This window comes from Dufourea novaeangliae, unplaced genomic scaffold (genome assembly GCF_001272555.1).
Source record: "Dufourea novaeangliae isolate 0120121106 unplaced genomic scaffold, ASM127255v1 scaffold221, whole genome shotgun sequence".
In the NCBI taxonomy this organism is placed as follows: Eukaryota; Metazoa; Arthropoda; class Insecta; order Hymenoptera; family Halictidae; genus Dufourea; species Dufourea novaeangliae.
Genome location: NW_015374115.1, coordinates 807,858 through 831,517, shown reverse-complemented (window position 1 = coordinate 831,517; position 23,660 = coordinate 807,858). Strand labels below are relative to the sequence as shown.

The window sequence follows — 23,660 nt, the reverse complement described above, 5'->3', positions numbered from 1 at the left end:
TGGACATACACGTATATATGTACAAAATAGTTTACTTTTGGCCTTTGTGTACTTTGATACATAGATTTGTATATGTACAAAATGTACTGTATGTACAGTATTAATTGTTTGTTGCTTTGCCATATTGTGTTAAACAACCTATTTTCAGGATAACGTGACATCATGAGAATTATAAAATAGTTTCATATTTTCTATATGAAAGAAATTATTTTTATTTCTTTCCTTTATGAGTTTTAGGCTTCCCACGAGGTGGTTTGCCACCCCGGCTCTTCTTTCCACGTCCTTTAGTTTTTTCTTTTGCTTTTGCCGCGCGTAAATCTTTTTTCATTCTGGGATCAACCATCTTATAACGTCCTTTCACACCGGCAGGTCTCGCTGCTCTTTTCTGTGCCATGTGTTTCTTTGCAACCACGTAAGTAACTTCTTTCTTCGGTTCTTTATTAGCTTTCTTGTATAATCTAAGATAAAAATACGTAAATGTAACCATTATCCGATGTCTGTTCATAGTGGAAAATAACATGTAGAAAATAATACTTACGCTTGTACTTGTTTTGACTTTTCTCTATCAGTAATATCTGCATTGTCCATTATTGCTTCCACCTTCTTCTTTGCCTTATCCAATTTACGCATTGCACGACGTTTCTTCCTCGTTTTTGCTTCTAATACTTTCTTGATTGGCCTTACGTTCACATCCTCAATTCGTTTCTTGTACTCGTCCACAAGCTCTTTAGGTACAGGTGCATCCTTCTTCATATGCTTCTGTTCATCTTGTACAAACCAATCTGGTAACCTTTCATCATTAAATGCAAATCTATTCCACGCTGAGTCTATCAAATCTCTTCGAGTTTTTTTGCTTTGAACTAGTAACGATCCTAAAGCAAGATCTTCTTCTGACAAACGTTTCCTTTTCTTGGGTTTTATGCCTGTGTGTTACGAAGCAATATAGGATACAAATTTGTTAATGATTAAATAATTACTTAATATAAATGCTATAGTACACTCACCATCTGTTTGTGAAACTATTTCGAAACCATTTTTACCGCCAACCCTCTTTTTCTTATCTATTTTATTTGGAGCCATCATTTCTTCCATGTCATAATCAGAACCAGAATCTGTATCTTCGGTATCATCATCTTTTTCGTTTCTCACTTTCTTTATGTTATTCTCTTTCCCCATGGAGTCATCTCCTATTATACGGCCGCCCTTTTTCTTATACTCTTCAACCATTTTATCCAATTCAAAGTCTTCATCTTTTTCATCTTCTAAATTTTTAAAGACATCCTTTTCAAACCATAGTTCAGCTTTATGAATTCTTTTCGTCTTTTTGTCTCTATGATCTAAATCAGTTAACAATGGATTTTCTGAATCATCGTCGTTTTTCTTCTTTCTTTTTGGAACTTTATTTCCGTCTTCATCATCGGTGTCATCCAAACCTAACAACAAAAGTCAGTTACATGAAGATACCCAGATCTTGCATAAACACACAAAACTTATATCGATAATACCCAAGTATATATTTTAAGTACCTAAACTTGATTTTTCAATCTCTGAATCGTCATCTGATGCGTTGCTTGAGTCTTCTAGTTCGCTGTCGTCCGTTTTATAATACAATCCACTGCTATCTAAATGTCCTTCATCTTTATTGTACTTAACTTTTTTTGGTTTTATTTTTTCATCGTCCGAATCTACATCACTCTCTGCTACTAAATCAGGCTGCTGATTTGTTATGTCTTCTAACTGCTGATATGTCTTAATTTCTTTCAAACGAAACATGTCTTCCCCTTCCATTACAGGACCTTCATCTCCTTTATGAACCATTTTTAAATTCAAACGTTCATTTAGCTTTTGTCTCTCTTTATTAACCTTTTTCTTCTTTCGTTTCAAGTCTCTAGTTTCTTCTGCTCTAATCTCCTCAATCTGTTTTGTAATTTCTTCATCTTCTAAATCTTCCACTTCTTCTTGAGTCATTGGTGCCACTTCTGTTGGCTCATTGAATGTATCTTTTACTCCATCTTCTGCCTCTGGTTCTTTCTGTTTTACATCTTCCTTCAATGTTTTCCACCAACTAAGTAAACGTTTCAAATCCTTTTTACCCAACACTTTAATATCTTTACAGCATTCCTTAATTTCATTAGTTGTTTTTTCATGATTCGCTATTGTTTCATCATCGAAAACAATTTCAGATGCATTCTGCAATGCTTCTACAGCACTGTCATGCTCTATAAAATCTCTAACGGATAATTTATGATACAAAGTATAATCATTTTCTGGATATCCCTCAGCTTTATTTTTTTTCTTTTCTGGATTATAAACATTTAACTTATTTGTTGGTTCTATCTCTAATTCAGAAAAAACATATTTTGGATCTAAGAATTTGGAGTCTAACTTATCTGGAGCAATGTAGTACTGGCAAACAACAAATATTTCAGCAGACTCAGTACGTGATGCTTGAGGTTTAGTTGCATGTACCTTAAATAAAACATAACAATTAAATACCTATATGAAACACGTGTTATTACTACAATTATAAAATCCAGTACCTTACGAAATAGCTGTTTTAGAACCCAGATTAATGCATGATAATCTTTTGATCTGAAAACTTTTGTAACAAACCATCCACCTGGTCTTAGAAAATGTGTTGCCATTTTAAGAGCTGATAAAGTTAACACAATTTGTTGATATGAGTCATGAAGCCAGTTTCTACCAACATTTGGTGCTCCATCATTTAACACAACATCAGCTTTCCAAGTCTTTAATTCACGAGATATAGAAACACGACATTTATCTGTTGTGATATCTTCTACTAAACTGATACATCCTGGAATCTGTTTTATAGGAAATAAATCTACGCCTATTACTATAGAGGAAACCGGCATATTCTGCCGAGCAACTTGCATCCATCCTCCAGGAGCTGCACATAAGTCTATGCATACTCGAGATTTTTGTAAAAATTCAAACTTCCTATTCAATTGAATCAATTTGAAAGCAGCACGTGACCTATAACCTATAAAATATAACTTATGAAAAATATTGTTTATATGATGTTCCGTGACACTTAACAAAAATAACAGCTTCAAAACATGAAATTTTAGAACATTTTACTCGGTAATCTTTACGCAATTAAAATTGAAACCATCAGATGTAATATCTTTAAACCAATTTCATATGCACTGTGACAAATAAGTACATTAACTGCAAACAGACACTTACCAGTTTCTTTAGCTAACTGATAATATTTATCCTTCCTCTGTTTTCCAATTTTTGCCTTTTTACCCATTTTGAACTACAAATAATTCTATCTTTTATTGATAATATAGTGTACTTAAAAACATTAGTTAACTAGTTAACTAAAGAACCCGCACGCCGCACGCAGCCACATGCGGTCGTCTTAGGAGTGGGGATAGAAGCAAGATATAGAATTATAAAATATACCAATATAGAACTCTCGTAGGTAATATTGTATTTTTCAGAATAGTTAAGATAATCTTGATTATAATATTTTAATATCCTCAAACAAAAACGTTGAAGTACCTCTTAGATAAAATAGAAAATGTTGCTTAAATTAATAAAAAAATTCTTTAGTTATGTATGTCTTAATATAATTTATTATATTAAGAAATTTAGACAAAAAAATAAAATAATACTGGGTATTAGGTTACTGACAAGTCTTTGAAGGATCTTTCTTTACAACTATAAACTTTATTTTGTATTTTATATGTTTCGTTTAATGGTATGTGTAGCTCACAAGTGGTTTTACAAAAAATGTAAATATTGAAATAATGAAGCATTGAGTCTAACCGATTACTTCCATAACTTCTTGATCGACATATTCTTCTCAGAATCTTTTTGCATAACTTTTGCTACAGCCATTTCAAAATCTTCTTGAGTAACATGAACACGACGTTCTCTGAGAGCATACATACCAGCTTCTGTACACACACCCTAAAAATGAGAAAATAAGTAAGTACAGAATTCGAATGCTCAAAAGTATATCATTGTTTCTGCAAAAGTACTATCAAGTACCTTAACTTCCGCACCAGATGCACCTGGCATGAGTTCTGCGATTTTCCTTAAATTTATACCGCGAGTTAAATTCATTTTTCTCGAGTGAATTTTCAAAATATCAAGACGTGCTTCCTCATTTGGCGGTGGAAATTCAATTTTACGATCAATACGTCCTGGTCTAAGTAAAGCAGGATCTAATATATCAATTCTGTTTGTCGCCATGATGACTTTAATATTTTTTGTTGCTTCAAAACCATCCAACTGATTGAGTAATTCAAGCATAGTTCTTTGGACCTAGCCATAATATTTATAGGCATAAGTATAAAGAATCAAACATTGAAATCAAAAATACAGAACATACTTCACTATCTCCACCAGATCCAGACTCAATACGGGAACTTCCAATTGAATCTATTTCATCCATGAATATTATTGATGGTGCATGTTCTCTAGCCATTACAAAAAGTTCACGAACCATTCGTGAACCTTCACCAATGAATTTCTGGACCAATTCAGAACCAGACACACGAATAAACGTACATTCAGTATGATGAGCTACTGCTCTAGCTAATAAAGTCTTGCCAGTACCTGAAAGTAAGTTATACAATTGTGCATAATACAATTACATTTCCTAATAAACAAATCAAAGAATGTTTTCTTCAAGTTATTTCCTTACCTGGCGGTCCATACAAAAGTACTCCTTTAGGTTGTGCTATTCCAAGTGCATCGAACAATTCAGGATGTTTAACAGGTAATTCTATAACTTCTTTAATTTCCTTAATTTGTTTGTCTAAGCCACCAACCATTTCATAAGTAGAATCTGGTACTTTTTCCACCATCATGAGAGACACCAGTGGATCAACTTTGTTTGGTAAGATTTTATGTAGAGTATAGCTTTCATTGCGTAATGCAACTCTTGAGTTTGGTGTCACATCATTAATGTCAATGTTTTTATCTATATCTACTACAAATTTTCCTTCAGGGTGAACTTTAACCAACACTTTCTTTTTATCCATTGGTTTAACAACTTCTCCAACATATGATCCTTGTTCTTGAAGAAGCTGTAATTCCTCTCGTAACATACGTACTACAGTTAAGAATGAAAAATATTCATTATATTAAAATTAAAAATTTGACTCATTAAATCATTCCAGAAGTTCAGTATGAACCAACTGTACCCATGGACTATATTACAAGGTAGGACATACCCTTTGCATTAAGCTCATTACGTTGTGCTTGTAACCTCCTTAAATTTTGACTTTTCTCAGCTACTATTAATTGTAGCTCTTCAATTTTAGTAATGTAATACGGTTTAAAACCCTCTCCTTTTAGAATTTTCTCATCTATTTCCAACTAAAATATTTAAACAATTAATAATTATTGTAAAATGTTATACTGTGTTCAAATTCATACATTCATTAAATTTGTATATTTACCTTATTTGTGAGCGTCATTTTCGCACTCACTGCTTGGATCCGCCTGAAAATACTAATTAATTCTTATTTTAAATGCCCATTCACTTATAAAAAGAAACCTGAAGTAAAACTTCAAAATTTAATTGTTCCAGTCAATTACTGCTGTTATAAGAATTGCTTGTCACTGAGTCTACTCGTTCGATCTTACATCGAGAGTCGATAATTGTAGTATCGACTTTTTTCTATCGACGCCAAATCGATTGCGGTTAATATTTTAATCGACGAAATACTTTACACTTTTCTAGTGGTGTCCAATTATTTGTTTAAACCTACTAGATCGACATTGTGCATTAACAATTGTTGAATGTACAGTTCTTAATTAATATTTAATCCTTTTACATGCGGAAAAAAGTATGTAGTCGAGGCAATCCACGATGCCATCTACGATAAAAGGCTCAAGCATGAGCCACTTAGTACAAAGTTTTACTCATTAGATAGCGATACTATGACATTCTTATCTGTGTAAGAAAAATTCACGAACCTGATCAGGTCCATGGAAAAATCATGGAAAAATCGAAGTAAGGTCACAGACCATCCAGACGAGCTATGTATATATATGAATAGACTTGCAGTAACATATCTACTCTTATACCTTGCTGTGATAAGGTGGATAACTACATACTTGTTGTCATATACATATACATAATGATACAGTAACTGCACTCCGTGTCATAAAGCATCATGACATAAGAGAGAACTCCCATGTCGGTTATTAATACTGAGATAATCAAAGTGGGTTAAACAACTATGAAATTATATTGACTCCTTACACACCATACACACCTATCATTAAATATATATGAATACCATAAGCGTATAGAAAAAAGGAACCTAGTTATACCCCCCTCCCCCGGCCGTAAGCAGTAGATTTGACGTCACTACTCTATCCAATTCTTAGTGGACAGCCAATAAGATGCTCACGATTTGCTGCACACGAAAAACCGGAACAAGCGACCGCATGAAAAGTTACCAGATAGAGTCTGCTATATCTTTCTGTCAAAAGAACGCGTTCTTTGATGTATCCGTGTAATGAGTGAGTTGAGTGAGCCAGCAAGTGAATATGTAAATGTAATGTAAAATGTCTTTACCGGGGATTTTCGGTTAAGATATTCAAAAAGATGTAACATAGCAGGTAAATAGTACCGACACCTCGACGTTCCCATGCGAATTGACGTTCCTAATATGTATCGAATTCAAACCATTAACAGTTATACTCCACGAAATCATAGTATCACAGAGATTAAGTGTAACATGTTTACCGTAATGAATTCCGTATGATTTGCGGATATTATGAACGATCTGTATTATAAATTCATTGCAACGAATTTAAAGTGTTTGAAATTTGAAGATTGAACATAATTATATTACACGCCGTGTAATTATCATCCTGCATATTTTATACACGTAGTATATCTTTCTGTGATAAACAAATTAAAATATTTAAAAAAAAATGTTTATAAATTCACTATTTCTATTCACTGTGGTATGTTATGATCGTTTAAAGTAAAAACCACAGAAATTGAGCAAGCTGCATTTGGACAACCAAAAACGATGTTTAATGTAGACCTAATTTCATACGACACACTTTTTTTACTGTAACATTAAAACTTTTACTGTCGAAGAGAAGAAATTCTATGGGTGATGCTAAAATTATTTTGGACAGTTATGGCAAATTTATTTTAAATCAATTTAATCATTAATTTTTTCTGAAATTATAGAGGAAAAATGGATAGTAAAGAATATATGACTCATTACTTCTTTCTATTCAGTATGTTTATTTATTATACCTTACAATATGGCTTAAATAGGTTTTTTATAATTTAGTTACATATTATGTTAATGTTATTTTAATTTTATGTTCATTTGCAGCACTATAAAGAGACAAGTGATTGGTAGTATGGTTTAAAAAATGCCATCTGAAGTTAATGTTAGTGATACAACTTTTGAGAAGAACAATGGAGGAGATGATTCTGAAGAACAGTCTGTTGCGTTATTAACTGTTAGCACAACGAATCAAGAGTCTTCAACCACAGTGAAACATGTGGAAAGTAATTCTATAAGAAGTAATCATGAAGCATTCACATCTGATATTACAAATGATTTTATAGAACAAAATGAGAATGCTTCTGTACCATTAGATACAAATTGCATGGCAACTGAAAATGGTTTACAGCAAGGAGAAGTATCTTCTTGTGAACAGAAAGGAGTAAACGACACAGATGATGCTAACACATTAAGCTCCTTTGAAGAACCAAATCCTTGTTCTACATCAAAATGTAATGAAGAAAATGTGAATTTGAAATCTGCTGTTTCTGCAACATCAACATCAACATCACACCCAGTTGGTACAAGTGAAGATAGTAGCAACATTTCAAGTAAATTTAATAATGAAGTCACACAGAACTCAAGTCAAAGGCTTACCTCATTGTCTCATAAGAATTTAACAAGAAAGAAGTGTTTTCTGGCTAGCATCGAAAACAATATTGAAAACATAGCAAGTACTTCAGAGCAGTTACCTTTATCCTCCAGAAATATGATAAGAAAGAAACAGTTTTTTAGCAGGGATGTACAATCTAGTAGTACAGAATCTCAATACGAACAGAATGCAAGAGAACAACATAATGATAATGATGACAATGTGTACAGTGAAAATAGTAGGGGTTCCAGTTTAAAAGATTATAGTTTACCCTTGGAAAGCCTAGCTTCGTGTACTTCAAATGATCGTATGCAGTTTCAGAGCACATCAACAAATGAAGCACACAGTAATAATATTGTAAATGCACACAAACCGTTAAGTTTATCAGAGAATAATAATAAGAGTACAAGTGAAAATTTAAGCCGCTTAAATGAAGCTGGTAGTTCGTATTCCCATGTATCTAAAAGTGTGCCAAAACCTCAAAATACTTTGGCAGACTTAGTACATTGTAATAATCTTACAAGAAAACCATTCAAACTGCCAATTTTAGAAAATTTACATGTAACTGCCAGTGCTCAACAAACTGAACTGGAAGAGAATGCTGTGGCACTTTTAGAACCATCCTCTACCAGACAAATACGTTTAGACGAGACTCAAGGTCTAGATGTAGAACCACATCGTTCTTCGAATAGCAGCGACGGAAGTAATTCTGATACAGAATCACAGCAGGCAGTTCTAGGTCATAATGGGACCAAAAAGGTATAATTCCGTTTCAGTTAAACTTCATAACATACTAATTATATATAGCAACGAACAATTCTGCATGTTATTTTACTGCAGATACATGATTTTTTTGCACATATGCATGTACAATGTAATCTTTATTTTAAAATTTTAAACAGACTAGTATTACACTCCTTCGAGTTAATAAATTAAAATGTAGTTACAATAGTTCCCAGACAATTATATGTACATATTGTCTTCAAAACTAGTATTCATACAAGATATTTCCCTATAGAGGCCATGTGACACAAATGGTGTTGTAACAAAAGAAGGTGTGGAATATTATCAATTATGGCGAAGTACAGGAGGCTTCTCATCACCTGAACGTTTGTACGAAACATTATATCCAAGTCCTCCACCACTTCCACCACGGACAACGCACAAACTTTTACACAGAAGTAATGCTGGCCCACCAGAATTACCTAAACGGTATCTTCAAAAATACCCAGCACCCTTGCACCCCGAAGATTGTTTTGGATTTGAAATTGTAGATGTTGATGAAGCTTCTAATTCAAAGGTAATTTTAAACCTTTTTTTTTGTATACGCATGTTGATGCTTTTCACAACACTTTTCATGTATTTTTTTTCACAATTATGATTTTTGCGTAAGCTGTTCAGTTACTGAATTGTTTCTTGTAATATTTCAGTCACGGACAGCCGTTACGAAAAGTATAGCATTATTAAGTTCACCGAGGGCGCATAGACCGCTGGAAAGACCAGAAACCGGGGTAACGAATCATTTGGAATGTCCACCAACGCCTACGCATCGCCCAAAGCCATTGCGTCCATTACCGATGTGCCAAACATCAAGTGTATCATTTCCCTCGGACGAACTCCTACCTCCGTGTAAGATACTAGATACGTATTTTTTTCAAATTCTTTTGTCAAAGACATTTATTTAGTATATTCCTATTACAGGCTGGGAAGCAAGAATCGATAGCCACGGGCGGGTATTCTACATAGATCACGTTAACCGAACTACGACTTGGCAGAGGCCCAGTTTAACAACACGAAACACTGGTTGCGATCTTAGAAGGCAGCAATTGGACAGGCGTTATCAGAGTGTACGTCGGACCATTTCTCGACCTGACAATATTGATCGTGAGCAGACCACCGTTCCATGTCAGCATGGAAATGGAAGTAACTTAGAGTATACTGAACGAGCACCTGAACGACTGCCTGAACGACTGCCTGAACGACTGCCTGAACGACTGCCTGAACAAGCTGAAAGAAACGAATCCGAACCGTTCGATGTTAACACGAGTCCTCCAGTATTATTCTTAACAAGACCGGACTTCTTTACAGAATTACACACTAATGCAGAAGCATTAGAAGTGTATAATCGTAATCCCAGCCTAAAACACATGATTAATAGAATCAGACGGGATACATCAGCGTTTCCGAGATACGAGCATAATAGGGATTTGGTCGCTTTAATAAATGTCTTTGCCGATCCGAATAAGGAGCTTCCAAGAGGCTACGAATCAAAGCTTGATAGAACAGGCAAAGTAAATATATTCAGGTTGAAATTAGTTATGTTCAAAATAACTTTTAATAGTGGAATATTGTTTAAAAAAAAGTCATATGTAATTTCAGAAATTCTTCATTTGTCATGCTAGAAAAGCTACATCTTTCATTGATCCACGATTGCCTACTGAAGCAGCACATGCACGTACGTTATTAGATGAAGCACCTGTACCACCGCCAAGACCACAGCAATCGGCTGTTACGACAACACCCGATATACCTGTAGCTTATAATGATAAAGTTGTTGCCTTTTTGCGTCAACCGAATATAATGGATATTTTGAAGGAAAGACATTCGGTACTGGGACAGAATATCGTACTCAGGGAGAAAGTAAATACTATACGAATTGAAGGCACTGCTGCTTTACAACGATTAGGTCATGACGTACCTCTGGCATTATTATTAAGGTATAAAATATATAACGGAGTCTGCACTGTAGGCATCGCTAGGTCAAGTAAGCTAACCATAAATTAAAAGATAGTGCAGGAACGCTATAAGTAAAATATTGTGGTAAAAAATGTTCGACTTTATGATGTCTGTAATGCTGCTCTCCGGTATAGTTGTTTTTAATAATAAAAACAATAATACAAATTTAATTATTAACTTCGATTCATTATTGCAGCTTATTCGAACAAGAAATTATGTCATACGTACCTGGGAACGTGGTCAGATCTCCACTAGGTAGTCCGCATGCTTCACCTGGCTTAACCAGAGCTTCTGCTAGAGCTCCAGCTCCACACAGAAGAGATTTTGAAGCTAAACTTAGAACGTTTTACAGGAAGCTAGAAAGTAAAGGATATGGGCAAGGTCCAGGAAAGCTAAAGTAAGTTTACATTAATGTTACGTTTATTTGTACTTATACTTTCTTTAGACTAATACTTTCTTTTGTTCAGATTACATATTAGGAGAGAGCATCTTTTGGAAGACGCTTTTACACGCATCATGGGTGCTTCAAAGAAAGATTTACAGAAAGGCAAGCTGGTAGTTATGTTCGACCACGAAGAAGGTTTAGACTACGGCGGACCATCCCGTGAATTTTTCTTTCATCTGTCTCGTGAGCTTTTTAATCCTTACTATGGATTGTTTGAATATTCTGCCAATGATACGTATACTGTGCAAGTGTCCCCAATGTCAGCTTTTGTAGACAATTACCATGATTGGTTTAGATTCTCTGGCAGAGTTTTAGGTCTCGCCTTGGTTCATCAGTATCTGCTTGATGCCTTCTTCACGAGACCTTTTTATAAGGCTCTCTTAAGAATACCAGCAAGTTTAAGCGACTTGGAAAGTTTAGACCAAGAATTTCATCAGAGTTTGATGTGGATTAAAGAGAAAGATATCAGTATAGAGCCATTGGAATTAACTTTTTCGGTGACAGAGGAACTACTAGGGCGAGTAGCTGAACGTGAATTAAAACCAGGAGGTAGAAATATTGCTGTCACCGAAAAAAATAAAAAGGAATACTTGGAGAGAGTTGTGCGCTGGAGACTCGAGCGTGGTGTTGCAGAACAAACGGAGTCCTTAGTTCGTGGATTTTACGAAGTTGTAGATCCACGATTAGTATCAGTCTTTGATGCACGTGAGCTGGAATTGGTAATAGCAGGAGCGGCTGAAATTGATCTGAATGATTGGAGAACGCATACAGAATATAGGAGTGGTTATCATGACGCCCATCCCGTCGTGGAATGGTTTTGGAGCAGTATCAGTCGATTTACAAACGAACAAAGATTAAGGTTATTACAGTTTGTCACGGGAACATCAAGCATTCCATATGAAGGATTTGCAGCGTTGCGTGGGTCCACTGGACCACGGAAATTTTGCATTGAAAAATGGGGAAAGCCAAATAGTTTACCAAGGTATATAAGTTTTTGTTTTAATAATAGTACACTAAATACTAAGTTAATTATAATTTTTGTAATATATTCCTATTTATTATTCATTGGAAATCGTAGTATTTATTAGATAATATAGTTTTTTAACTGTGATATTTTTTAGAGCACATACATGCTTTAATCGCTTGGATCTTCCGCCATATCCTACACCTGAAATTTTGTATGAGAAGCTTCTACTGGCCGTAGAAGAGACGAATACGTTTGGAATAGAATAAAGTAAATTGTTTATCTTGATTACAGCAGATATATGTGGCAATGCAACAGGAACTTTGTGCATTATCTTGTTTAAATCGAATGAAGCATTTTTGCGGATTTAAAGGTATATTAGTGATATATTCTACTATTCAAAAACTCGCAATTGGATTTTTAAGATGACTACAATCAAAACTGTATTAAAATGTAAATATCTATCGGAAAAGAAGCAAACGGTTGCGCATATTTTGAAAATTTTAAATATTGTATACATGTTGCTGTAATCTATTTATATTGAATCTGAACGATGTTTCGCGCGCTCTATGTCTTGTATAAAAATAAGAGATTTAATACATTACTGCAAAAGATTTCGATATGAATATATACAATTAATTTTTGTTCAAATTTTTATGGTTACAAAGTTTATTGAAAAATCAATATAGACATAGTAATGGATAAAACTCAATTTCGAATCGAGACACGATACCGGTAACACATTTAGCGTGATTTATACAAAATGTTCTTTTTTCCACGGTTTACAAAAACACTCTTAACAATTTTTGTCTGAAATTGGAAAACGAACGTTGCATTTCGCGAAAAGTATACAGTGCAGCTATATTAGTAATTTATTCAGTGGTGTATTTAGTTTATAGGTACAATGATCACTTCTAGTCTTTATTCTTAAATACTAAATTTGCAGCTATTTTTCTTATATTTTTAGACATTCCATGTCAATTTACTTAACATTGTCGTAATCAGTTTAAGATGTCACCCAAGAAAATAGGAAAAATGTTAATGATATAAGAAATTCGTACTGCACATTTAAAAATATCTTGTATATAAGATATGGTCAATTTTAAAAACATTTGTCCATTGTTTGTGTGTCATATAATTTACATTTGGACCCAGTAAAGTTGAATTAAATATTTATAAATTGTCCAAAAAAACCGTCAATGAATACACAACGAAAGTATAATTAGCAAACGAAAAATATGTCAATGAAAGTAATAATAATTATTGTTCAATTATTGATTTCGCGTTTAATATTAATGTGAGCACTGTAGAATTATATTTGATGTATAGAGCATTTAAAAAAATTATTTGAATGCAGTTCTTTCAACCAATTATTATAACAGAAATATAGTAACGAAATATTGTAATGTCGTTACTTGAAGAATTGATGGACATGTAGATGCTCTTATGCTTCAAGAATTACTCTACCTCTCAAACTTTAATCTTGCTTCTGCAGCTTGAAAAAATTTTATCTCTTAACGGTTTAGTCGTTCCCTATTCGTAAAGACGAAAACATGCATGAAATTTAAAATATTTACTGATTTCTGACAGTGTATAAAAAACAATAGTAATGTCACTTTGTTTATATTAACTGAATTATACCAAAATTATACTGAATAATGACAAAGTGCATTAAATTATTGAATGTACATAATTATTGGCATTCATAATACACAATTTTTACTTATTAATATTTCAATTTGCGATCTTTTTGATCTTTAATGACGATAACGATAATGATGTCGTTAAATTACAATAATGAACTTAATAAAATAGTGGTGATAGTAATACTATTTATTAAATAGAAAACTAATGTTATGTGATTGTTGAAGATAAGTTGCACTTTATATTGTCTGTAAACTAGTCATGTAGCATAGCAAAATGGTAGAATTTAGTCTGTACTGTACAATGTTACAGGCATGTTATTCCTAGATAACACATTTATAATGAACTATGACTGTGTGAGAGCATTCTTTACTTTATTGTTAAAGAAAATAAAATGTGCCTCTTTTGTTATGTTACATTAAATATTGTTGTTTTTTACTTTCACTCGCCAAATTAAAATAATTTGTTTCCCAAACTAATGGGTTAATAGGATTTCCGTACAGAAAAAAGTACTCTAGCAGATTTAAATCAATAATAGAAGACTTCCGGAAAGTTCATTTTAATCGTACTATGTTATACAATCTTCTAATAATACGTACTGAAAAAAAACAATTATACGTTTACGCTTTGCTACTTTAAAGTGGGCATTACATTAAAAATTAAGAGTTAATTTTTATGTATATTATGTAAATTATTCTACATTATTTTTTTATATTTTTTATTGTCAGAAGAAATGTGTAAATTTCATGTAAACTCTGAAATCGTGAATGAGTCAGTATCGATCAACTTCATAGCAGTTTCGCTCGTGGTACTATTACTATTGGTATTACTACTATTAGAGTTTAGAATTTTGTACAGAAATGAATGTTGTAAGGACGAACAAAGTTACATTACGTTCTACAAGTAATATAAAGATCAATATTAGTTGTCCATATTTGAATTAAATTTCGAAATATGAAAATGATTGTAATGGTCAAGGTCATATTATGGTCGGAAGCGAAATAAGACAATGAGGAAAATTTCAAATACATGTATATTAGAGGTGGTATGTGACCAAATACTTTGATAGTTTATCATTAACTTAACCCTAACTCCAATATGAACTGAATTTCCTTTAGTACTATTTAATTGCAACATCTACATTAATCTTATACTCATATCCATATTTAATATTCTCTGTACACATTACAGATATATGTATGTATATCAAAAAGATAAGAAGTGTTAAAAGCATTAATTTCCTGAAAAATTATATATTTAGAAATGCCTAATATTGAACCCTACACACGCATAGTGCAAAATCTGCAAAATCAATAAACGGGTTACAAAGGTCATGACAGAGGGTGAAAGTACAAAAATAATGAAAAACGACCAACTAGAACGTACATGAATAAACAAATTTTATAATTACAAATCATAATGTGACAATGATAAATCCATTATAAAGTAATTTTTACTGTACTTGTACATCGATTTGAATGAAAGGTCAATAAATCTTTTCTTTTTGAAGAATGTAAACTTTCAAATCGTAATAGTGACATTATACATATCACCTTTTATGCAACTTTAAACATATCACCAATAGAAAAATATTTATCGGTTATATACATACACCGTTTAATCTAAATGCTTGAATGAAGATATTCAAAGGTCGTTTTCAATTTAAATTATTTTCACAAAAGTGTAAAAATCTCTACCATAGACATGAATAGCCCTCTAGTAGTGAACTTGAAAATTAAGTTTTAGCGGTATTTGTATTCGAAAACAATAAATGTTTTTAGGATAATTTATTTCATTTCATAGCTCTCTGTAGTCATGTAGTTTATATTTAATATCGTCAGTACAGTCAGTACATATTTATAAACTTTGTATACAACTGTGAGTCATAATGTATAGAGTTTAGAAAAATTGGATAGGTGAAAACCGAAAGGATACCGGTGATTATATCGGTTTCGGGACCATTTAGGTGCCGAGATGACTTCACTAAAATAATACGGTTTTTGAGTTTCTGAAAAGTAATACTGAAAGCGAAACAATACCAGCATTAAATCTCTGATTAGAATTATAGTAAGAAGAGGTTAGTAAACATATCAGTGCAACCAGTACTTACTATTAAATAGCCCATTAAATGACTTTTTACAAAAAAGGTAATTCGCAAGAAAGTAGAATAAGAAACGACACCCACGCGTGTTAGAGCCCTGACAACGTATAACATCCGCCGACAATGGTGTATCGAGTGCGCAAGCAAGCGAATCGAGACGTGCACGGTAGGCAACGGTCGGGCAGCGACTCGGCGGGCGCGCGCGCACATTTGCTTGGTTGCGTTTGCGTTAAACTTTGTCTAGACAGTCTAGAGTCTAGGCTCTCTCATCGATTGCTTTTTAGAAAAGCAAGTTATAATCAAATACCTCTGATACCGGACCATGGTCTATATAGTAGTAATGCATTAGAAAGTAAAACCGTCGCGTGCAAACCATCGTCCATGTTTCTTGTCCGGTCCGCGAGCAAGTACGGTTGCCGATTCTCACCTTTGCACAGGCAAATCAGCCGAGCCGCAAACTTATCGAGTAACGGCAGCCATCTTTGCTGCTCAGAAACGGGCTGTGGTTTGTGACAGAGAGACGGTAGTGGTTCTTCATGCAGTTCACGAGACCATCCCGTCGCCTATGTACCCTACAAGAGATTGGAAATCATTCTTAAGTGTGGCTAACTAGAAGAATTAACGAACTCGTGTCACGAATCCGGGCTACCGAAATATGGCAATGGAGACGCCAAGGGAGCGTGAGATCGCCGCGGAGGACAGTATTAAGGTAGTCTGCAGGTTTCGACCTTTGAACGACTCCGAGGAAAAGGCTGGCTCTAAGTTCATCGTGAAATTTCCCTCCGGCGGCGAGGAAAATTGCATCTCCATCGGGGTACGTTTCATACACGTCATTTTGATTTTTCAGTTATCCTGCTCGTTAACCAACCGTTCAGCTTACGTGTGATGTCACCGTGCACAGCTGACAGCTGCTCTAGGTCCTCTTATCCGTGGTGTAAGATCCACGGGTCGTATGCCATGCTCTTAATGTCGATGAAAAGCTTTCCATGTGAGACGCCCGATGATTCACATTTGTTATTTGTGGCGGAATCGATCTCAATCCGACTCCGTTGTTCCACGTTCTTGTAAACTATTTTCTTATATTGACGCAACGTTATTTGAACATGTTAATTGAAACCTCACTTCGAAATGGATACACGCCCGAACATTGAAAACGATAGAGCTTTTTCTCCTTTGAAATAGTCATTGAATGCAAAATTTTGTTTGATTAAATATGTATCTTGATTTAAGAGACAATCGTTTGATTAACTTTTCATTCGTTAGTCTTTACTGTAATCGGTAAATTTGTTACAATTAGGACTCAGACTTTTTTAGTACCTTATATTGATAACTTATTAGTTTTTAATTATACATATACTCAGAAAAAAAGGACACATCGATATATTTTGTTCAGCACCTTTGTATTATATGTTTTATCAGCACTGTTAAAATATAAGTTAGTTCATGTTCTATGAAAAAACATAGATAAATTACAAAGAGATTATTATCAAATGATTTGTATGATTAGCACTTTTGAACTGATAATGAACCATAATTCCTTTTCAGTTTTATATTTTTTTAAATACTACGCAAAGTATGAATGTATTTTTATAAATTTTCCATTTTAGTATGACCTTGTAATAATAATTAGTGTTATGGAGTTTCTTATTTATACATAAAAGTTAAAAGTATCATAGATATCAATTCTAAATACATTATCTTTCTATGAATATATTGTTTGCTATGGAGGCTTTTTGACCCTTCTTGATGCTTGAAAAAGATATTGCTATTGTTCCAAGAGGCTCATGAAACAAAGCTTTATTGAGTTCAATGGTTCTCCTTTTTCCAATATTCTTCCTCTTACCTGCAAGAGGTATAAAAGCAATAGTCAAAGTGTTATCTGAGAAATCAAAGTAATCTACTATATTCTCTGTAACTTTCAATTTTCACATAGCTACTCCTTTGCAATATAAAATCTTAAACAATTCACTAAGTAATCCTTGTTTGTATATTTTGAGTTAAATTTTAAGAGAGATGTGTATAATATCATCAATTATCTTTATTTTTTGTATCATGAAAATTCAATGCAATTCATATAAAATTCATTCAATTAATACTGATTAAAAACAATTTATTAGAGTAATGCGTTCAATTTACATAAACAGGTCTCATTGCATTTGTAACTCTTATCACTAATATTGTATAATATTAAATGTGTTTTCTAATGTAACATTATAATATTTTTTTAGGGAAAAGTATATCTTTTTGACAAAGTATTTAAACCAAATGCTACTCAAGACAAAGTATACAATGAAGCAGCTAGATCAATTGTCACAGATGTGTTGGCAGGATACAATGGCACTATTTTTGCATATGGTCAAACATCTTCAGGTATGTAAAAATCTGAGTGATAAAGTGTAAAACTGTGAGAGTCAAATAAATTCTTCTGAATTAATCAGTGGCTTAGTAAGATATTGTAGTAAAAATATCTAACAAGCTATTACTTATATAGATATACATGTATTTATATTTAAATAGGGAAAACGCACACAATGGAAGGTGTTATTGGAGATCCAAATAAACAGGGTATTATTCCCAGAATTGTTAACGACATTTTCAATCATATTTATGGTATGGAAGAAAATTTGGAATTTCATATCAAGGTATCATATTTTGAAATCTATATGGATAAAATCAGAGATCTTCTTGATGGTAAGAATCTCATTACATGAAATACACTTTATATTGGATACTCACCGTTTCATTTACTATTTTTCTTTTTATATTTGCAGTGTCTAAAGTGAATTTAAGTGTACATGAAGACAAAAACCGAGTTCCATTCGTGAAAGGAGCGACAGAGCGCTTTGTATCTAGTCCCGAAGAAGTGTTCGAAGTTATAGAGGAAGGAAAATCGAATAGGCATATTGCTGTGACTAATATGAATGAGCACAGTTCGCGTTCTCATTCTGTGTTCTTGATAAACGTTAAACAAGAAAATTTAGAAAATCAAAAAAAGCTTTCCGGAAAGTTATACCTTGTTGACTTGGCTGGTTCAGAAAAGGTTGGCTATACATTAAATTCTTATCGAATTTTTGCTTCTTAATGTTACGCACAAGTTTCATGTTTGTATACCACTTCAGGTCTCTAAAACTGGAGCAGAAGGCACCGTGCTCGATGAAGCGAAAAATATTAATAAATCGCTATCAGCGCTTGGCAACGTAATTTCAGCTTTAGCCGATGGCAACAAAACTCACATTCCTTATCGTGATTCAAAGTTAACTCGAATTTTACAAGAATCTCTTGGGGGCAATGCTAGAACTACAATTATCATTTGCTGCTCACCAGCTAGCTTTAACGAATCCGAAACAAAATCTACCTTAGATTTTGGTAACGTTATTCAGTAGTCTATAATGTTTCATTTACCAATAAAGTTCTAGAATATCACATTCACAGACAGCACAAAAAGTCAACAAAACACCAATGTACTCATATTTTTAGGTAAACGTGCTAAGACTATTAAGAATGTTGTATGCGTTAATGAGGAATTGACCGCTGAAGAATGGAAACGTCGTTACGAGAGAGAAAAAGAAAAGGCAGCTAGATTCAAAGGAAAAGTTGAAAAATTGGAAGCTGAACTATCACGTTGGCGTCAGGGTGAAACCGTTAAAATAGAAGAACAAGTCAATTTGGTTGAAGCACCAGATGTTACAACACCAATTAATGTGTCCATTGAAGGTAATTGTACGATTCTATTTATAACAATAGTTAAGTACTGGCCTGTACTAAAACTAATATTTCTTAGGTAAAATTGACGATGGCCCAATGCCAGCTACACCTGGTGGCAGCCTGATGGCTGGTTCCTTGTCCAACGAAGAACGACAGAAACTGGAAGAAGAACGCGAAAGACTGTATCAACAACTGGACGATAAGGATGAGGAAATTAACCAGCAATCGCAGTATGTCGAGAAACTAAAAGAACAAATGGACGAACAAGAAGAATTGATTGCTAGTGCAAGGCGGGACTACGAACAACTTCAACAAGAAATGAATCGAATACAACACGAGAATGAAAGTGCTAAAGAAGAAGTTAAAGAAGTTCTACAAGCACTCGAAGAACTGGCAGTTAATTACGATCAGAAATCTCAGGAGGTATTTTCGTTAGAAGAAGTAATATACTGTATGGTGAAAAACATGAGAATAGAATTTAAAAGAGAGATTTATTTTATTCACAGGTTGAAATGAAAAACAAAGAACAGGAAGCTTTAACGGAAGAATTATTAACGAAAGAAGTAGCATTGAACACTACTACGTCAGAATTACAGCAATTGCGAGATATGTCCGCGCATCAGCGAAAACGTATCGCAGAAATGTTAGCCAACTTCTTAAAAGATTTGGGTGAAATTGGAGTTGCTATTGGCGGCGACGAGAACCTGAAGGTAAGTGAATCATTCGAAATATTTACAATGCAGAAGTTGAAAAATGTAAATACTTACATATTTCGTAGGTTGCGCCGGAAAGCAATGGTAAACTTGAAGAGGAATTCACAGTGGCGAGACTTTTCATTAGCAAAATGAAATCAGAGGTGAAGAATTTGGTACAACGTTGCCAAGGATTAGAAAGTTTCCAAGTAGACTGTAACAAGAAAGTAAGCGTTCAATTTCGTATTCTTTTAATTCGTTATGTTCAATTCGCACACTGTGATGTTCATTCGTGTGTATATGTTAGGTTGCTGAATATGAAAAAGACTTGGCCGAATGTCGTCTACTCATCTCGCAACACGAGGCTCGTATGCAGACATTAACGGAATCGATGAAGGTAGCAGATGCACGTAAACGTACTTTGGAAGAGGATGTCGATGCTTTACGCGAAGAGTGTGCTAAGCTGAAGGCTGCGGAGCAGGTACAAGCAGTTACGAATAAAGAAAAAGCGGAAGAAAAAGAAGCGGCGACGAAGATGAGAGTGGCATTGGAAGAACAAATGGATCAGTTGCGAGACGCTCATCAGAAACAGGTAAAATTATTATGGCTATATTCCAACATGTAATTACTTGTTCTCAATATCGTATTATACCAAAAATTTAATACTATTACAGGTTGCTGCGCTTAGAGACGAACTTTCTGAAAAGCAAGACTTAATCAGCGAGCTCAAAGATTTGAATCAGAAATTCACGTTAGCCCATCAACAAATGCAAGCTGACTACGAACGATTAAAGCAGGAAGAAGCGAACAAGTCGGTGAAACTGCAAGAACTAATCTTGCTTAATGAACGCCGTGAACAAGTGTGTATAAATGCGATTCTAATATATATTCGTATAGTTAAAAAAATATGTCTCAATTACTACCTCATTCAATACAGGCCAGAAAGGATCTCAAGAGTCTGGAAGAAACGGTAGCCAAAGAACTTCAAACATTACACAATTTGCGTAAATTATTCGTCCAGGATCTACAGACTAGAATAAAGAAGACTATGAACTCTGAGGATAACGAAGACGACGTTGGAACGCTTACGCAGAAACAGAAGATTTCATTCCTCGAGAATAATTTGGATCAACTTACAAAGGTACTTGGTATAAATTTTGATTTTTTTTTGTTTTGAATAAACTCAATGTGAAATTTGTGCTTCTCGTAGGTCCACAAGCAACTTGTTAGGGATAACGCTGACCTTCGCTGCGAATTACCGAAGCTTGAAAAGAGACTGCGAGCTACGATGGAACGAGTGAAAGCCCTTGAAACGGCATTGCGAGACGCCAAGGAGGGCGCGATGCGAGACCGTAAACGCTACCAGTTCGAGGTAGATAGAATCAAGGAAGCTGTCAGACAGAAAAGTTTGGCTCGTCGCGGACCTAGCGCACAGATTGCTAAACCGATCAGGGCCGGTCAACATCACAACTTAAGCAACGTTAACGTTATTAGAACAGGAAACCGTGGTAAGTAAAGAGCTCAAATACACTTGATCGTGTAAAATTTATATATCGAATCTTTCTCTCTCTTTTTTTTTTAGATACAAATAATTAAACATCTACATTGTGATTGTGAAATCGTGGGTTTGTTCGATTTTGTACGAAAGGAAACGGTCCGGGACGCTCTACATTTTAGAGTAAGTGGGTCGTTTGATATGTTTAATCTTTCGCCCATCGGTTCAACTAATACGATGCGCGATAATAGTCATTAATAAATTCATACAGTTTTATAGAAAAAATACCTGGAGGCATGATTGTTATTAAAAAACGAACAAACCTTGCGACAATTTGTTAGTTACATTCTTTTTTTCTAAGTAAATGGACATATGGATGGTGTTATTTATTAAACAAGGCAAATTAAGTTTTAGTTAATCAATGTTTTTGCTGGTGGAATTTTGATATTTGTTTATTTTTGTCTTCATGTTTCTATTTAGATATGGGTAACAACGTACAGTGATCGTGAGCATAATGCCAAACCCTTCACTTTTACAGAAAACGTATGCAAGAAAGTTTTCATCGATGAAAAGAAAAGAGTTCCGGAGACTCTGATTTGTAGTGGATACACATAAATGTTACGATTATATAGTAAGGGCAATAGACGTAATATATCCGCAAGGAGCACCGCCAGTTCTTTTTATTTGTCTCGAAACAAGCATGTACTTAGGTATATTCAAATATGTGCATTAAGTTATGAAATTAGCGCTGCATGTCCCATCGACTTGTACATAGTTAATTTTTATAAATTATTTAATTTAATGTCATGCACGACAAATAAAGGTGAATGTCTATCAAATAAACACGCAAAGGCCTCTCGTAGAAAGTATTTCGCTTATTCGTATCGGAATTTTTGTACCACTATGTGTCCCGTTTCTGATATAAATATCATCAAAAAAGAAAAGACAAAGTAAATTCCACTTATCGTTAGATAAGAAGTAAATTCTTGCTATTCGTCAAAAATATGTTTTGATCGACTTGTCTTTAGTAGTTTTTTTTATTAAATCTGTTATTGGCATTAAAAAATTGTAAACGAACGAGGCCGTACTATTTAACATTTGGTAGGTATCGCTAACGTGAGATACGATCGGACATGCGGCCTTGAGAAACATTGTAGGTATGATTGTGGCTTATAAGTATTTGTAATTGTAAGAATTCTCTCCATTGCTATCGACAAACTCGTGACTAAAAATTAATTCCAGGCCTTCTTGGAGGACTCGCTTAACCGATCGTTAAGTTTGCCGGTCACTCTAAAGATTACTGAAGGTTTACGAGCCAATGGGCTTTACGAGAGAAAGTTTTCGACAGAACAATTTCATCCCAATCTTCATTCACGTTTATTTTTATTAATTATATACAATCTAGCTTTCATTGAATCGATCTTTGTATAATCATTTAATTTAAATTAATTTATTTTCGCTTATTCTTGTTTATATCAGAGGCTTCTATACTACATTTAAAACCCCGCAGTCCAACGAAATTTGGTCTGTAGAACAAAGTCTTTTGTTTTAGATAAACAAGTAGTTTACATTTCTTCATGTTGAGCTTGTGCTCAGAAGTTACCTAAATATATAATTAAAAGTATACCTAATTCTGAGCTCTTGCATAGGTCTGCTTAAGTTCCTAAAACCTGCTGCAGGCCACTAGTAAGTCGCTCACACGTATTTCATTTTTTCTTTCCAGAGTAGTCAAGTACATCGTACACACACACGCATACATGTGCATTTTTTTTTACTGAACTCTTACCTAATATTCATCAATAATTAGTGCTTTTTATCTATTTTTTGTAACAACTTTATTTATGATTCCCTTAGAAATTTTCAAGTCACGTATACTTGATATATTATCCAGAACAGGAGAATTCTATACATTTATTAATTTAAGACTTATAGCTTTCTGTAAACTGTGCGCAACAAAATACCTGTTCATTCACAATACAATG

The 23,660-nt window shown here is 33.9% G+C and overlaps 4 protein-coding genes across 7 annotated transcripts; 2 read left to right on the top strand and 2 right to left on the bottom strand.

Moving 5' to 3' along the window:
- Positions 1 to 44: 44 nt before the first annotated feature.
- Positions 45 to 3,277, bottom strand: LOC107191079 (pre-rRNA processing protein FTSJ3). The gene is made up of 6 exons (XM_015580031.1): positions 3,211 to 3,277; positions 2,541 to 3,004; positions 1,527 to 2,469; positions 1,005 to 1,433; positions 539 to 923; positions 45 to 458 (listed from the first exon to the last, which is right to left on the bottom strand). Exons 1-6 carry the CDS (start codon positions 3,275 to 3,277, stop codon positions 212 to 214), a joined length of 2,535 nt encoding a protein of 844 aa, XP_015435517.1. The 3' UTR covers positions 45 to 211.
- Positions 3,278 to 3,686: 409 nt separating this feature from the next.
- Positions 3,687 to 5,592, bottom strand: LOC107191070 (26S protease regulatory subunit 8). The gene is made up of 6 exons (XM_015580018.1): positions 5,442 to 5,592; positions 5,214 to 5,358; positions 4,682 to 5,092; positions 4,367 to 4,593; positions 4,024 to 4,299; positions 3,687 to 3,942 (listed from the first exon to the last, which is right to left on the bottom strand). Exons 1-6 carry the CDS (start codon positions 5,457 to 5,459, stop codon positions 3,802 to 3,804), a joined length of 1,218 nt encoding a protein of 405 aa, XP_015435504.1. The 5' UTR covers positions 5,460 to 5,592; the 3' UTR covers positions 3,687 to 3,801.
- A 914-nt stretch (positions 5,593 to 6,506) lies between these two features.
- On the top strand, positions 6,507 to 12,357 carry LOC107191066 (E3 ubiquitin-protein ligase HECW2). The gene is made up of 9 exons (XM_015580014.1): positions 6,507 to 6,612; positions 7,350 to 8,655; positions 8,915 to 9,196; positions 9,327 to 9,525; positions 9,598 to 10,187; positions 10,276 to 10,613; positions 10,829 to 11,029; positions 11,100 to 12,059; positions 12,199 to 12,357. The coding sequence occupies exons 2-9, from the start codon at positions 7,390 to 7,392 to the stop codon at positions 12,308 to 12,310; spliced, it is 3,948 nt and encodes a 1,315-aa protein (XP_015435500.1). The 5' UTR covers positions 6,507 to 6,612; positions 7,350 to 7,389; the 3' UTR covers positions 12,311 to 12,357.
- Positions 12,358 to 16,004: 3,647 nt separating this feature from the next.
- On the top strand, positions 16,005 to 23,566 carry LOC107191132 (kinesin heavy chain). Of its 4 annotated transcripts, none has more exons than XR_001516271.1 (15): positions 16,005 to 16,600; positions 18,015 to 18,156; positions 18,304 to 18,477; positions 18,558 to 18,826; positions 18,906 to 19,152; positions 19,264 to 19,500; positions 19,568 to 19,914; positions 19,998 to 20,201; positions 20,270 to 20,410; positions 20,491 to 20,775; positions 20,858 to 21,043; positions 21,121 to 21,324; positions 21,394 to 21,691; positions 21,766 to 21,861; positions 22,217 to 22,246. XR_001516271.1 is itself a non-coding variant. In XM_015580092.1 (14 exons), exons 1-14 carry the CDS (start codon positions 16,442 to 16,444, stop codon positions 22,291 to 22,293), a joined length of 2,970 nt encoding a protein of 989 aa, XP_015435578.1. In that variant the 5' UTR covers positions 16,005 to 16,441; the 3' UTR covers positions 22,294 to 23,566. The 4 variants fall into 4 exon arrangements, 2 of the variants coding, with proteins under 2 accessions (XP_015435578.1, XP_015435579.1); XR_001516270.1 differs by having other exon boundaries at positions 22,159 to 22,219; XM_015580092.1 differs by lacking the exon at positions 21,766 to 21,861 and having other exon boundaries at positions 22,217 to 23,566.
- The last annotated feature ends 94 nt before the right edge of the window (positions 23,567 to 23,660 follow it).